Source organism: Barbus barbus (assembly GCF_936440315.1).
Source record: "Barbus barbus genome assembly, chromosome: 19".
Lineage (NCBI taxonomy): Eukaryota > Metazoa > Chordata > Actinopteri > Cypriniformes > Cyprinidae > Barbus > Barbus barbus.
The window spans coordinates 8,016,834-8,033,002 of record NC_136747.1 but is presented as its reverse complement, the minus strand read 5'-3'; the positions used below and the strand labels follow the sequence as shown (position 1 = coordinate 8,033,002).

The window sequence follows — 16,169 nt, the reverse complement described above, 5'->3', positions numbered from 1 at the left end:
TTACTTTTTAATCTCACAATTCTTACTTTGTTTCTCACAATTCAGAGGAAAAAAGTCTGAATTGCGAGAGAGAAAAAGTCGATAGTCTGCCTTTTTTCAGAGTTTACATCTCACAATCTTTCTCAGAATTTACATCTCACTTTGCCTTTTTCTGCCACAGGGTAAAAAAGAAACTAGCAAAGAATTCTGACTTTATTGCATTTTAGAGTTTATATCTCACAATTACATGCACTCAGAATTGTGAGACAAAAAGTTGCAAATACTTTTTGAAATCAATCAATTAATTAAATTAATTTCAGTGCTGGAAATAGGCTTCCATAATATGCACACACTTGACATCAAAACAGTTTGAACCTTAAGTGTTGTGTTATAACACTTGACCTGGGTGCAATGTGCTGCCACGGGTACGGCTGTAGTTTTATGTCTATAGAGTTGCACTAGTGAGCATTGCCACGAATAGTGTGAAAAGGCCTTAAGAAAAAACACTAGAATTTATTCTCAACACACCAATAGTAAAGAAATGGTGTAAAGGTGGCACTGGCCCAACACAAAAGAGTAATTTGGCAGCGACTGCGCAGCCACTAGACAAACAATTAGAACGATCTCTTTAAGAAGGGTTCTCAAACAAGTAAACACAAACACGCACTAAAAAGACGAGTCTCTTTGTCTTTGTCGTTTGGTGCCCCCTTGTCTCCTCTAACCGGGGTTTGTGTGTATTCAGTGCGTCTAGGCAACTGCGATTTTAATCGAGGGATGGGAAGTTGCCGCTTTGACACTTGGCAGAACTTGGAGGCCTTTCTATTTCTCAATCCTGGGAATGCAAACAGCAGTCGTCTCCCAAACGGCTTTCCACATCCCTCCCCCTGCAACCTGGCCAGCCCCTGCACCTGTGCCTCTGTCCGTCTCTCCTCCCTTGCTTTCTTTTTGGATTTATTGTAGGCCAGGTGTGAGAGACATTGGCACTGCCTCAATCAGACTCCTTGTTGTCGTCTTATGTGGGCAGCAGATGCCTAATAAGTTGCCCAGCATGCACACACACGTAAGCACACAAACTTCCGACACATGCAAAAGTCCAATAGAGCACCAAATGTTGGGCAAGGAGTGATTCATTAAAAGGAAACATTCACCCAAAAAGTATTTTCTGTCATCATTTACTCACCCTCAGGTAATAAAAATAAATAAATAAATAAATAAATAAAAATAAAAAAACATGACAGACCTTCCTTTGTGGAACTCAAAAGAAGCGACTGAAGCATTTAAGGAACACAACAAAACACATAACAAAACAACAGAACAAAAAAACAAAAACAAAACAAATTATTTAAATGATTAAATTAAATTGAATAAAATACAATTGTACTAAAAAAATGAAAGCTCCACAAAACCATCAGTCATAAAGTGGTTTATATAACGCTGGTACTACATCATTATTATAATTAAAGTATATTACTCCATGTATACTGAAGTCATACAATAACTTTGTATAAGAAACAATTATTCAATTAAAATCTGCCCTAGCTCTTCTCAGTTCATGAGTGAAGTAATGATGTCTGTTTGTGAACCAATCACTATTTTGAGTTAGAATGATTCATTAATGAATCAAAATGATCTGTTTTTTTTTTTTAATTCAACTCAGCCGTTTTAATGATGATGTCTCCAGGACAGCGCTCTGATTAACCATTATAACAGGGTATTAAGTGACAGGTAAACCAGCGGCAGGTGCTTTCTGCCCGCACACGCTCCATCTCTCTTAATCTCCCATAGGTGCTTGCGGCTTGACAGACAGAACCCCAGACAGAAGGTCTCTGTGAACGTTTCTTTCAGGAGGGGGTTGAAACGGACATCTGCTGGGGTCTGGCCGCTGCGGTGTGGAAGCGCTGCGTTGTGTGGTGTTCGGTGGGCGCTGGGCAGCGTCGTCTTTGAAGCGGCGTCTGCGTTCGGAGCGGTTTTGTTCCCTCGAAGCCGGTGGTGGGATTAATTCAGACTCTCCAGAGGAAGAAAAGCCTCTTCAGTGGGCCTACGCAACTGTTTGTAAGGGGGTTTATGGCACGCCATGAAAGTTGTGCCATTAAACAGTGGGCTTGATGAATAGGTCCTTCCATAATGCTAATGCCACCCATCTATGTGAATGTGTGATTGAGCATTGAATGTGGCCATACACTCAGATCAAAGTCAAATCCTGTTTGAAAGGAGATGGGTGACTTAAAAATGAGAAACACGGCAAAGAGCTCAAATACCGAATTATAATGCCAAGTGGAACATAAAAGAAGGGAGTTTGAATGAGGTAAACACTTAGACAGCTGCCTTGTGGGTAAAATGCACCATTTTAAATATTTTATCAATATTTTTCAGCATTGAATGAAATGTGTTTACTGCCGAAATTTCTACATCAGCCATCTTGGATGATTTTATTTCACTGTGCTCTCTGCAATGCATTCTGGGACTGGATTGGCTGCAAACTATAGCTCTGATATTGTGCCAGAATCTGGCCAAATGAATGCATAATGTTCTCAAAAGACTTTAATAAATTCACAAATTGGACATGGCTACTTCTCTCGAGTTCAAGTTCTTAACCAACTGCATATGAGTAGAAGTCGTTTATCATCAAGACGCCTTGTCATCTTAATTTTATGTTGTCACTTATTTTAGAATGGATTCGACTGTATAAAAAAAAAAAGTCCAAAAAGTTCGTCTGAGAGACTAAATTTATTCATAATTGCAGTCCGAATTCGACTCCCCCAACTCTACTGAGAACTATGGGGATGTCAAGACTTTCAAAGAATAAGGACTTAAATTTTGGCCTGTTTATCCTACCAAGCAATCAAATGGCTTCCGAATACTTGGAATATAGTGTAAGAGTCATATGGGCTACTTTTATGATGCTTTTGTGTCATTTTTTTAACTTGAAAGCTTCGATCCGCATTCATTGTAAATTCTGGGAAAAGAATAGCCAGTATATTATTCTCAATTTCTCCTTTTGTGTTCCATAGAAGAAATAAAGCCATATGGATTTCAAATGATGATCTAGTGATGACAGACATTTTGTTTTGGCCAAACTATTCCTTTGAGTCCTACAATTCCAATAAATATCACACAAATTACAAGACAAGCTGTTTTGCCGGAATCCAAACACAACCAAGACATTTGATGAAAAAAATGAATCAACAGAGAGCACCAAAAGTGTATTACAACAAGCACATTGTGACCGAGTAAATTAGCGGTTTCTGATTTTTCTACTGAGAAAGGCCACTTGTTTTTCTCACCATTTTCCAGGCAGCGTCTGCCTCAAAGGCACGGCTCAAATAAAAAAAGCTTGTCTATTATGTCTCTTCTCCAAGCAGTTGCATCCTCTCTCTCTCTCTTCAGAGCTTTTCCAAATCACAGATTACAACATCCTGATAAATTACACGCTGTATTGTTAATTACCGACTGTACTTGGACATATTAACTCTGCTGCTTTTAATTAATTAAAAATGTTTAAGTGCGTCTTAAAGTGACTAATTAAAAACGACCATGACAGAAATTCATTTCAAAGAATTACCACCTGCTATAAGGTCCTCTGACTCCTTTTAATGAAGTTGTTTTTTTCCCTGACTGTCATTTTCTGCTAAATAAAGCTGGAAATAGAAACAAATGAGGAAATTAAAAACAAGAAGGCTAACATCTTCAGTCAGTGAAATATCTCAGTCTGAGAATAACGCACTATAATGGCATCTGTTTTCATACTCTCTTCTTCAGCTGCTTTTAAAAGTGCACTCTCAGCTCGAGTTACCGGCCAGGGATCCAACCAACTCTTTAACATTGACCTCTGAGAGAGTGAGAGTGGGTCACTCACCTCTTTTTGGCCGGGCAGTCCTCTGAGTACTCGCTGCTTCCATCTGTACTCTGAGAGCAAGACCCGTCCACTTTACGTCCTCCCTTCAGCTGCCCGTTTGACAAGGAAGCTGTACAGAAAGATAGAAACAGCAAAAACATGAGAAACAGTAACAACCTCCAGATGCAGCATGTCATCTGTTAATCAAATTTAAGATTAAATATCATCACCACAGTGTGGTTTTGCTTTAATAATGCAATGCAGAACTGAAAGGGAGTACAAGCAAATGGAAAAAGAGGGATGGTTTACTTCAGAGTCCAACTGAAAGATGTAAGCTAAAAAATTACGACTTAACTTTTTCTTTTAATTTAACCAGAATTTTATGCTTGAAAGTCAATGTAAGACTATGAAATTGTGCCATCACCAATGTTTAAGTTATCTTGTGCTGATTCAAGCTTGTAAATATGAAGTGGTGCATCATTACATAAACAATGAAGGAGAAAGTTCAAATTAGCTGCAGTCTCTATTTAACATACAATATATTAATGCTATTGCCATTATTATACTATTATAAAAGCACTTTCATGTTGTTGTTTCGGTGATTTTCCCTTTTATTGACATGTACTGTATTTTTTTTTACACAATATCAGAGTTACCTTTTTAAATAACATTACTATTCTATTTATATAATACATTAAATGACACTTATAACTGAAAACTAGGTCTACTCCTATCTCCATCTGGCAAAGAAACACTGTTTAATAACATAAGCTTCTCTATTATGTCTGAAATTTACATTGTTGGATAATGGACATTTAAAGGACCTGATTATCACAAATAAGTGAGCAAAAAAAAGGAAAATAAATAAATATTTAGCACTGAAAGTAAGATGAGTGGGAACAGAATTTAAGAATGTTTGAAGAGCTCTGGATGTTAACGATAGAGTATCCGGAATTATAGGGTTAAATCTCATTTGGCTCAGCTGATTTAATTTCTGTGTTTAGTAACATTCGTCAAGCGAATATCCAGAATCATCAAACATTTCCATAGCTGAGCCTCAAATCTCCAACCGGCCAGAAAAACAGCTGGAGAAGAAAGAAACTACAATAAAGCTGCTTTCCAACACATACATGAAAAGCTATAAAAATGCTACCCTCTCTCATATACAGACCAATATGGCAGGACTTCAAGGCATCCATGGAAAGTCCTAAGTGATCTATTCTTTTGGGACAAAACATAGTCGTTGAGAAAATTGGGACAGTTTAACTCCAAATAAAAAAAGCAGCAAAACAACATGTCCTATATATTCAAAATGACTCCTCAAGTGCAAGAGCAAACAAGCTCGCGAGCCGCTGCCTTCATCACGACACGGGAAGCCAAAACCCGAGAGAGCCGGCCAAGCCAAGCCGACGTGGGTGGAGAGGGATCAGATGTAAACAGCTTAACGCAGGCTGCTCGCTTCCCGCGCCGTGTTTTACATATGTTGGTCTCACTTGAGTGGCTGTGTGAAAGACAGTCGGAGTCTAGCAGAGCCAAACGTCCTGTCTCCCTCTCTCTCTCTACAGGCCGGGAGAGCGTGTGACGGTTTATCAACCGTCTGTCCTTCAGGGCCTCTAATCATATTAATGAGTGTTTAACTAAGCCAGTCGCCTCGCTGCGTTCACCTCCTGGTTTCCACAGAGAGCGGGATGTCGCGTGAGAAGTGTGCTGTTATGATGTGCAATCCATTAGTTAATTTTGAATATGAACCAATGGAGAAATGCTGTATAGGAGTGTCCCGTGACTCCCCTCACATATCAGATGCCCATAAGCATTACATTTTTTTGACCCCACAAAAACTATACAGCTTTGATCATAAAACTAAGCATTCAAATATCATCTTACTAAAACATATTATTGAGAGATATAGAGCGACAATTGATAGTTATATCAATTTTAAGAAAGTAGTCTGCTATGAAATTGGTCATGTAAATTACAACTGCTTGACAAATATTGCAAGTGGGATCTGGTGCAAAAATACATTGACAAAAGTGTAGCATACATCCCTTATAATAAGTCCTCCCTTATAATAAGTCTGCTATGTGGTGGCAGATGCAGTTGCAGCTGATTTTTGGCCAAAATAGGCTGTTTTTGTCCTCTTAACGCTGCCTCAAAATGGATGCCAGTGCCACATTGTTTGGAACACAAAAGCTAAAACATGTCCCCTGACGGTCCCCTTTTGTCTGCAGGAGCAGAGCAGCCAAGTAGTGATATACAGTCACATGGAGGTTGGTTCCTTCAGACATCTGAAGACTCATTATTACTCATGGATCTGTGCATTGACTATATTGAGCTTCACTTCAGATGGTCTGAAATTATGAAAGCAAAACACAGACAAAAATGAAACGAACCAAGTGAAACAAACATACAAATAAATAAATAAATTAATAAATAAATAAATAAATAAATAAATATAGAAACAGAGAAACCAAGAACTAAAGAATTAGTTCTTTGAGAAAAACAACATTGTCCACAGACAGTTGTCTACAAGTCACAATCTGTGAGAGTGCTTTAGCAAGGGAGGGAAAAAATGCTGACCCACTGAAAAGGCGCATCTCATGCATTAGTATACAGATGAACAATTTGCTTATTTATTAAGAAATATCAAACGCGGCCATGTCCATACCCTGCCCTATTTTTTGTTTACTGATTTCACGTGACAAGTAAAAATCATCAGCGATTACTAACGGACGGACAGAACCTACATCTGACGCTGATCCTTTCATATCAAAAAACGCAACGTTTGCATCTGTTGAGCATTTGCATCTGTGAACAAAGTCTTCATGCATCACCCTTCGTTAAACCCCCTGCGTTCAAAGGGATTAGCATTACCCTGAGGTAGCAACGCAACGTAACACATACGACAACAAGAAAACAAGATTAAGTGCTGTTGTGATAAGAGCTTATGATCAGTTTAAGAGTTTATTCAAAGAGTGTGTATCTAGCCTCCTGCCATAGTCTCAACAGAAACCCCTTCGTCTCGAGTCTCTCTGCATGTTTACATGCAGAGCGAGGGGTTTGGGTTTGAACTCCTGCTGTTTTTAGTCACGAGATAACCTGCCACCAGTCGACCACATGGCAGCTACTCTGAATAATAAAATTTGTTCAGAGTAGTTGAGATATGTGTTTGCAAACAAAATAAGGTTGCAAGAGACTACAGCCCTGTTTAATATGCTGTTCGAGGACATCAATCGCTTAGCAGACGAAACACTGACAATGTTCGAAAAATATCTTTCGAAAATATTTACATTAGACAACAAACTCTGTTGTTAAAATAAGACGCGAGCTAGGACCTTAAAAGTGACATCAAGCACCATTTGCAACAATTTCACTTATGTGATCTCAAATATTTGTGAAACAGGACACTTGGCGAGAAAGTAATTTTTTTTTCAATTCATTATGGCATAGTAAGTAGACTATTTCTCACAGTTGTTTTGTTCACATCAATTAAATTATTCTGTCTACTCCAAGTAAAGAGAAACATCCTGTCACTCCTGACATAAGCTATCAATCGGTGAAAGGGAATAGAGTCTTACTTCTGTTTTATTTCTTTTATTTTTCGCTCTTTTTCCCAATTGAGTGATAAAAAGGGTAAGCCCACATCAAGAGAAGGCTTTCCCCCTCGTCTCTGCCTGGCTGCGCAGACTTGTACATATGAGGCCTGTTCTTTGTTCCCTGTAGAGTCTCAGAGCTCTTTTTAGTGAAAGCTCTGGCTTTCTGAGGCCCGTGTGAAGTGAAGTCCCAGAGTGCTGAGCTGCAGCGTCAGACACAGCTATCAGACGACTTCCAAAGCTCTGAAGTAACCTGGATATGGCACTTTTATAAATATACTCACTGGAAGCCTCCTTAGGAGCTTCCTTTGACCAAACAAAAGCAGATCAAACCAAACTATCTTTGCACTGTACTAAAAGAGAAAGTGCTAAATCAGAGCTGGCTTCATTCAGAAGATGGAAAACATGCATTAATAACAGATTTGAATATAAAACGGGTGACCATACATCCTGTTTTTCCCAGACAAGTCCTGGCTGGGATTTCTAAATTGTTCAGCCTAGAATGTGTTTAGGCTGTGTTTTGCTGTTTATAGTCTTCATACATTATATATACTGTACACATGTATCTGTATTGCTTTGACTGTTCTCTGTACATCTCCCCTTATAAGGCAAGCCACAATTGGTCGATTACGTGTGATGCCTGCACGCTATTGGTCAAACTACTTATCAGTCATTACCTTTTATCCAGTATGAAAACGATAGGAAAACAAAGCCAAAACCAGGACATTTTAGGCAATATTTAGAAACCCCAGCCAGGACACGTACAGTAAAAAGAGGATGTATGGTCACCCTATATAAAAGTGTTGGTAACAGACTTGTCCAGCATGTGAAAAACTGAACAAAAACAAACCTGTGTACAGTTTAACAAGCTATTACCGCAGTGATTAGATGCATCATGAAGAAAAGATGAAAAAACGTTGAAAGCGTGTCTTACCATTAGGCCCTTTTCCTCCATTGGTTAGGTCATCGCAGAGCTGGCGCTTCCGAGCGCTCTTGAACTCCTTCAGCGAGAGATAGAGCACCTTCCGCACCACCCGCTCCTCCGACCAGGGCATCCCATCATTATCATCCTGTAAAGAGAGAGAAGATCAGCACTATAGCAGACACCTCATCAGCACTCAAGACACTGACAAACATCAATGCAGCTGCTTGAGTAAACAAATAAAATCAATCTACAGCACTTTCCACAAAAATCACACTTAAATGCTCACAAAAACAGTTCCCTGCCAATTATCAAATGGTGTTATTGTGATTATTCATAATGACTTCATTTTCCCTCTTCTTTAGGATCGGTGATTTGTTTGATCTTGGACTTTTGCAAAAACTGCATCATCTTTTAGAGAAATTTTAAGAATGGAACAAAGACAAGTACTTCCTTTCCAAAAAATACAGTTTCCTTTCCAGACATCAATCCTTGATAACAATTCTGAGTCTATCTATAGAATAATTGCCCACGCAGGTCTCACACAGGTCAGATTCTCACAGGTGTGCTATAAATGACAAAAGTGTGCAGTAGGAGTTTTGCTATTTTCATTGACTAACACGTTTAGTTGTAGACCATATGGAAGTATTATTTAATATAACATATTTAATAAACCGCAGTAGTGTAGTAGCCAAAACCTAAATTTTTATTTAAATATAAATATAAAATAAAAAAACTGAGAAGATAAGAAAAAAACATTTAAATACAGCAAAGACACATAAGTTTCAGTAGAATTCATTTGTAGATGAGGTGAAAGACACTAATGGTAGCAAATAACCACATATGTTGACATTCAAAGAGCCAGTTAAAATGTTATTTCCCACACAGACAATAACTGCTTCCTCTGTCTCTCTCTCTCTCTCTTTCAGAGCGCTCATCTCGAGAGGGGCACTATAGACGTTCCCATGCCGTGGAGGTGGGGGGGTTGTGTTACTCACAGTTACCGTACTGAAGGAGAAGCGTGTCAGTTAGACAGCTACAGTACAACAACAAAAATAGCAATGAAACCTACATGTGAATGAAGGAGTCACGGCGCAGACAATGCTAGAAGATAAAAATAGTTATAGATAGTTGATATATAGGCCTAATTTTAAGATTTATGTATTTGAATTGCATATAAACTTTCCAACCATGTTAAAATCACAGAGTTTTAACAAATTAATAAACTTAAGGTGATGCATATTTGCTAGACAAACATAAAGCAAACAGGTAAGAAATGGGCAAAATTCTGTAACCGTACTAATAAACTCAATGTGCTTTAAAATACACAATAAATAAAGTTTAGATTCATCATAAATATATCCATTTGGTTTCAATTTCATACATTTTAACTAATTGAATATTGCTTGTTCCACAGCTAGCCGTATTTTAACAATGTTCAATTTTGTTTTGTTTTTTTTACTAAAATTTTTTATTGTTTTTATAATTAATAGATTTATATTGATTCTAAGGCATTTGTCTTTAAAACATACTTATTCTCTTTGACCATTCAGTGTTATTGTTGTGTGTTTTGTATTTCTTGTAGTTTTATTTTTTAGAGCATTTCTGTCAACCATTTCTTTTTAATGTGTTTTATAAATAAGTATTGTAATTTGAATTATTTAAATAAATAGATGCAAATACTAAAACTATGCCATGTTTTTTTTTTGCCACGTTTAATTTATGTAAGATGTATGCACCACATTAAATTCAGTAGTAAATGTGAAAATTGTGTAATCCAAATGGATGGAAATGTAGGCCTAAATATTGTTTTTTGAGTTCTGGACCCTTTATATGGCTTTAGTCCCTTTTTCAGTATTTGTCTACGTGATCTATGATCGCCTGATCACACATATCAACTCAATGAACTGCAAGGTTCAAGTCTTAACACCAAGTTACTAAAACAGAAAAAGCTTCAGCAAGCACGACTAACAGTTAGTAATAGTTACTGCGCTACACATGACTTTTGTCAATTTAATGATTTTGAGACTCAAAACTGGACAAATCTGGAGGAAAGGCCCAATTAGAAGTGTAAGGTTTGCACGGTGGCATTGTTTCCTGTGGGGTTAAGCAGAAGGCGGGGCTTAGGGAAACAAAAGGCATGGGACTGTATGCATGTGTGAGTTCCTGTGCGGGGGCTGACACTGACAGGTGAACATCAGATCTCCCAGCAGACATATCAACAAACACACAAACCTCGAGACTGCTCTACGCACTGATGCGCTGCAGAAGCCTGACAGCGGCTGATTGGGCGTGTGGTGTGTGAAACCACCAGAGCACCTCGTTAGAGATACACACACACACACCTGCAGACACGCACGCACACACAGACAGAGCGTGGCTCAAAATAGCCTGCATGCAAAGCCGCAGCTCAACCACAGCGCTGTTCTCACAGACACCAGAATTAGCAAACGATACTAAAATGTCAGTTTTAAGAATTAACTACATATTATTGCTCTAATGTGCCACGCTAGGGTCCTATGCCAAGAGGTCGGCAATAATATCAGCATGCGAGTGCGCATAGAGCACAGACGGCGAGGTGGGCTGAAGTGCTCAGAGGCGTGATGCTGTCACTGGATCCCAGGAGCACAATCCAGCAGGCTGCCGGGTATGCAGCAATTACCCCACGCTCACTATCACCTCTCGGTCCAGTGCTGCTCTCTGAATAGAGTATTACTTCTCACAGCGCACACACACCTCTCCCGTCTGAAAAAACTCCTCTCTCGACTATGGGAGCCGACCACGAACGCGTCGCCTTCAAGTTTGTTTTCTTTTTTCCTTTCCACCCTCCTCTCCACCCCCAACCCTGGCAAGCCGCCACAGTTATTTCCTTCTTGCGCTACATATAGCATTCCAGCTCGGAAAAAAAAAAAATGCTGAGCTGGATACTGGCTTTAACAGAGCTGTAGGAGTGCAGCACGGCTCACTAGCCTGCAATGAAAACAACGATCAGAAGAATGGAACAATCATATTACTGCTCCCAACATTAAAAAAAACGAATGCCAAGTCACAGAGGTTCTGCGCAGATACAGATATTCAGTGTTAGCTTGTGTTTTGCAGCGTCCATGGATGTGTGAATTGACAAGGCTTCCAGGAGTCAGTGTGGCAGCTAATTGCACAGTTGTGATAGCTGAGCACATTGCAAACAACATATTCACTTTTTTCCCAGCTGAGAGTCAAGTTATGAACATGCTGATCTCTTCTCTGAGGTAAAATCAAACCATGCGACTACATATTTAATGCTAATTTTACACTTAGCCTTTAAAAAGGGACATTTTAGCATTTAGGAATGCTAAAAACAATGAGATGAATTGATATGAAAACATTTACATTATTTAGTCTGGATTCAAAATTTTAATTAAAATCATGACAGGATACAAGGGATGTGTGAACTGTCTAGTTACACAAACTAAAATGTCAATACGATTCAAGTATGTCTGCAAGTAAATATAAAACAAGAATGTGTCGCATTGTTAGCATAACCACAAAGGCCACTTTGCATCAGTGTACAATGTGTTCTACTTGTTTTCATCAACTAGTCATCTTCTGTCATGTCAGAACAACAGTTTGAAGAGAATTTTGCTGAGCAAGTAATCCAAAGTTGAATTAAACTGTCAACATGTTTATAGCTAGCTAACTGAACAGCATATCTGATTCAACAGGATTTGAAGGTCACTCCATTGCACACTGGGTTGCCACAAGGATGAAGCATTCTGGTGCACGTGTGAAGTGTCTGTTCGTACATGCTATCAAATGAAGTACACTTTGAAAGGCAATGCATTTGGTTTAAAACTGAAGTACACTTTGGACTTAAGAATCATATACAAGAAATCTACCCATAACATGCATAAACACACACGCAAACCTGTCAAACAAAATTTGTCGCAAAGACAAGCATCAGCTTCTGGCAGTTAGTGTGACGATGCCAGGCTCATTCATACACTGGCAGAATTGGTTGGCAGCACCGGTAACTCAGATGTGACGAGACACCGAGAGCTGGCACAAGCTAAGAGACGCCACTTACCCGCGGAAAACGTACGAACACTCACCCTGCCTCCCAAAACCCCCTCTGCTCCATCCCAAAGGAGCTCTGAGCCTCGTTAATGAGCACCAGGAGCACATGGGTGTGTGACAGAGCGAGGAGAAGTGTCTCTCATTCACACACACTCATGCATACACACAACCATCACATAGATGGCCCAAGTGGGACTTGGGGCTCCTAGCATACTTAAAGCGTTCCAATGAGGGCATACGCAATGAGGATGCAAGATCTCCACCAGTCAACAAGACAACAGGCACGTGGCATTACCAAGTTTCTTTTTTAAAAGTTTAAAGAGAGAACAGAGGCTAAATTGAACACAGAGCATAAATCTGTAACCACCATTGAGCATGCATTTCCTGTACAGGCTGAGAAACTTCCCTTTTTAATTGCAATCTTTTTTGCAAACATCTCCTCCATACATATTGCACAGCGGCATTAGCAACCATGAGAGCGACTGAATCTTGCACCATAGGCACACACCACAATGGATGAAGCAAAGGTCTGTTGACTTCTAACGACTGACTAGTGAAGCTGACTAGTTTTAACTAATATTTTACCTTGCTGTTAACGGTAACAATCAACCAAGCATGCATCCACTAGTTTACACCATACAACAACTTAACATTTTCTACAAAAGTTTGAATGTAATGACTCTAAAAATGGCATGTGGTGCAACCATTCAGTATATCTATCATCCAGAGTGTAGCAATTATCCAATAACACCTGAAACCTGTACTTCTACCAAGGTTTCAGTCAATCAGAACATAAAGAGAATGTATATCGCACCGACACTGAAAGGAGCATGAACAAACAAAAGAAACTCCTTTATCTGCATGTTGGAAGTTCATACTGTACGCCTTCCTTCCCATATGAATGCATAATGACAGTGGATTCATTAGCAAGCAGACAGTCCATACTCTCACGAGAGACTCTTTAAAAAGAGCACTGGAAGCCTGTTCGAATAAGCAATGCTAAATATAGTCACATAGACCTGGATCTCATCAACAAAGAATGTAGGCCACGTGCCAACCGTGATCTTTCTCTTAACATCAAAAAATTTGTTAGAACACAAATTCCTCGAAAAAGACAAAGCAAGAGAGGGGGAAAACAAGGCTAGAAGAGATGGCCTTCAAGAGCAAAAACATTAAAGAGCTTCTTCCTCTCTCTACACATGTCCTCCAGATGCTGGAGGAAGAAAGGAAACAAGCACACAGCGGTATTTGCCCGAGATTTGGGTCAGCACTGCAGAGCATACATCTATGCTCGCTGGGTCTGCCGTAAGCTGATTGAAGGTGATTGGTTGGAGAGCAAAACATGGCTAGAGTCAGTCATGACAAGAAAGTGCTTTTGTTTTGTTTGCTCTGAGCAAAAGCCATGAAGGGGACGACAAAGAGAGAGAGAGAGAGAGAGAGAGAGAGAGAGAGAGAGAGAGAGAGAGAGCGGTTATCCGGTGCGGGAGGCCAACAGAGGCACTCTATTACACCCTTTACCTCAGTGCAGTGGAATGTCTGTGGAACAAGGGGCAACCTCCGAGCTAAGGGTCCTTAGGGTCAGTACTTTTAAAAAAAGTGTTACTCTCTTCCCTGGACTCTGACTTTAACCCCTTTTCGACTGACAATAACAAAATGAGATCACTCCCATTGCAATGACAGAGTGCACTGGAACCAAGAGGTGCTTAGCTGGAGCGTGATCCTTGGGAAGCAATTTATAACCTTGCATTCCTTACTCAGAGTTATGCATCCACATTGCAGCAGAATACATGGCTCCTTTGAAAGCTCATCAATGGAGAAAGGCACTTTTAGAAACACGTCTTTCAGTACGAGTCAGGAACAGTACTCAAAACTTTCAAGAGGATACTTGTAAGTGGCCCAAGAACTCTCGAGGTACTCAAACCTGCTCAAATTTAAAGATCCCTGATTCCCTGAAAGTTATTCTGTCCTGTAGGTATGCCTGCAGTGACTGCACAGAGTGATAATAAACACGTGTGTGTGTCAAGACAGAAACACGGTTATCAGTTCCTCTCTGCTCTGTTGATCAGTTGAACACTGGCGCTGTGCCGCGGGCAGCCCACAGATGGACGGCACAACCAAGCTCGACATTCTTGAGTGACAAATTGCCATCACCAATCAGTGGCGTCAAGTGCGAAACAACAGCCAAAATGGAATAGATTTATAAGAGAGCATTGCGTTTCGTTTTTACAGAAATAAATATATGCCAGGCTGAATTACAGGTTATTGGAGAGAGCTGGCCACCTTCAGTGCTACAGCTGGCCCAATAAAAAGAGGCTTTAACAACAAAACCTCTATACGTAATGGCCCTAGACTGGGGCCCCACAGTTATTTCTGCAAGCGAACAAACGATAGAAGCTGGCCAGGCTTTTGCTGATGAATTAACACAACAGATCTGTACCACAGCGGCCTCTGAAAAGCCAGACTGATAACATGTGAGAGGAAAACAAGATGAAAAGAAATACAGTCAGAGAGATACAGCATCTAGATCGCAGCTCGAGATGATGATTAGTCATATCAGTACATCAAAGCTCGTACAGGCCAGGGTTGTCCAATCCTGCTCCTGAAGGGCTATTTTGCTACAGAGTTCAGTTCCAAACCCAATTAAACAAACCTGAATCAGCTAATCAAGGTATCCCAGGCGTTAGCAGTGGTCACTACTGGACTCATTGTAGGAAATTTGTTCATTCATTTGTCCATAAATACAAATTTGGAATGACATGAAGGTAAGTAAATAATGACCGATTTTTATTATTATTATTTTAATTAAATGATGGGCTTGGGCCAAAACCAAACAACATTTAAAAGCTTACCTATACCCAGACACACAAAAAAGAGGGTTAGATCAATCTAACTCTTTGTTGTGGTTCATGACATTTCTTAACAGCCTCTGAATGAAGGATATTAATACAGGGTAAATCTAACCAAACGCTCTCCTTCAGTGTGAGTCTGAGCAGGCCTGATATCTGTTACAGCCTGCAGGAGACCACACACCTAAAGAAGCCTCTAGCTGCCATTTAAACACATACAACAAGGAGCATGTGTTTAAAGGGAAAACACCATACAGTCATGAACAATTTGGACTGACCAAAATTAAACCACCCTGCAGAAACAGGAAAGAGAGCTCCGAATCAGCTTGGAGAGCATGTGGTCCGCCTGAACTCTCTCAAATCAAACAGTTCTGTGACTTTCTGATCTGGACATGAATGATTATTTATTTGATGGAATTTTTCCATCAAAAATCAAGGAATTTTTGAGTCTGAGGTAACATTCAACTTAGGACAGTGGCCTTGTGAACAAGCTCCTCAAATGTGATGTCATATACTTTCACTAAAGATAATTCAAGACCATAGTGCACTCTCCTAATGCAAATCAGCAACTCAGAAAAGATGGCAATTACAAGGACAAATGAGTTTTCCAAACAGACATGTACAAACGGCTCGAAAGTTTCCCAAAAGGGCTGAAGAACCCAAACGAGGTTAACTTGATCTAGCCTAATAAAATAGCTTAGTCTTTGAAGACACCAACCACACTGCAGTATCTTTTTCTACCTATCCCACAAAATATACATAAAGGGCAGAATTCAGAGCAGAATTTGCCTGCTCAACTTTACCACAAAGCAAATGGGACTGACATCAGTCATTTTGTGGGACCAATTTGATATGTTTGATAGGCCCAGATGGGATCTGCTGATTTCAGCATGTGCTGATTTAGTGTCTGATCATGTGCTCATAAACCACCCAGCATTCAAGAG

The 16,169-nt window shown here is 39.7% G+C and overlaps 1 protein-coding gene across 1 annotated transcript in view; it reads right to left on the bottom strand.

Annotated features, from left to right (window-relative positions):
• LOC306885513 (protein Jumonji-like) overlaps positions 1-16,169 on the bottom strand; it is a 97,231-nt gene that overhangs the window by 38,661 nt on the left and 42,401 nt on the right. Inside the window, exons 2-3 of the mRNA XM_079442086.1 lie at positions 8,339-8,474; positions 3,836-3,944 (exon numbers count right to left, since the gene is read on the bottom strand). Of these exons, the coding sequence (XP_079298212.1) occupies positions 3,836-3,944; positions 8,339-8,474 (245 nt within the window). The remainder of the gene's footprint in view (positions 1-3,835; positions 3,945-8,338; positions 8,475-16,169) is intronic.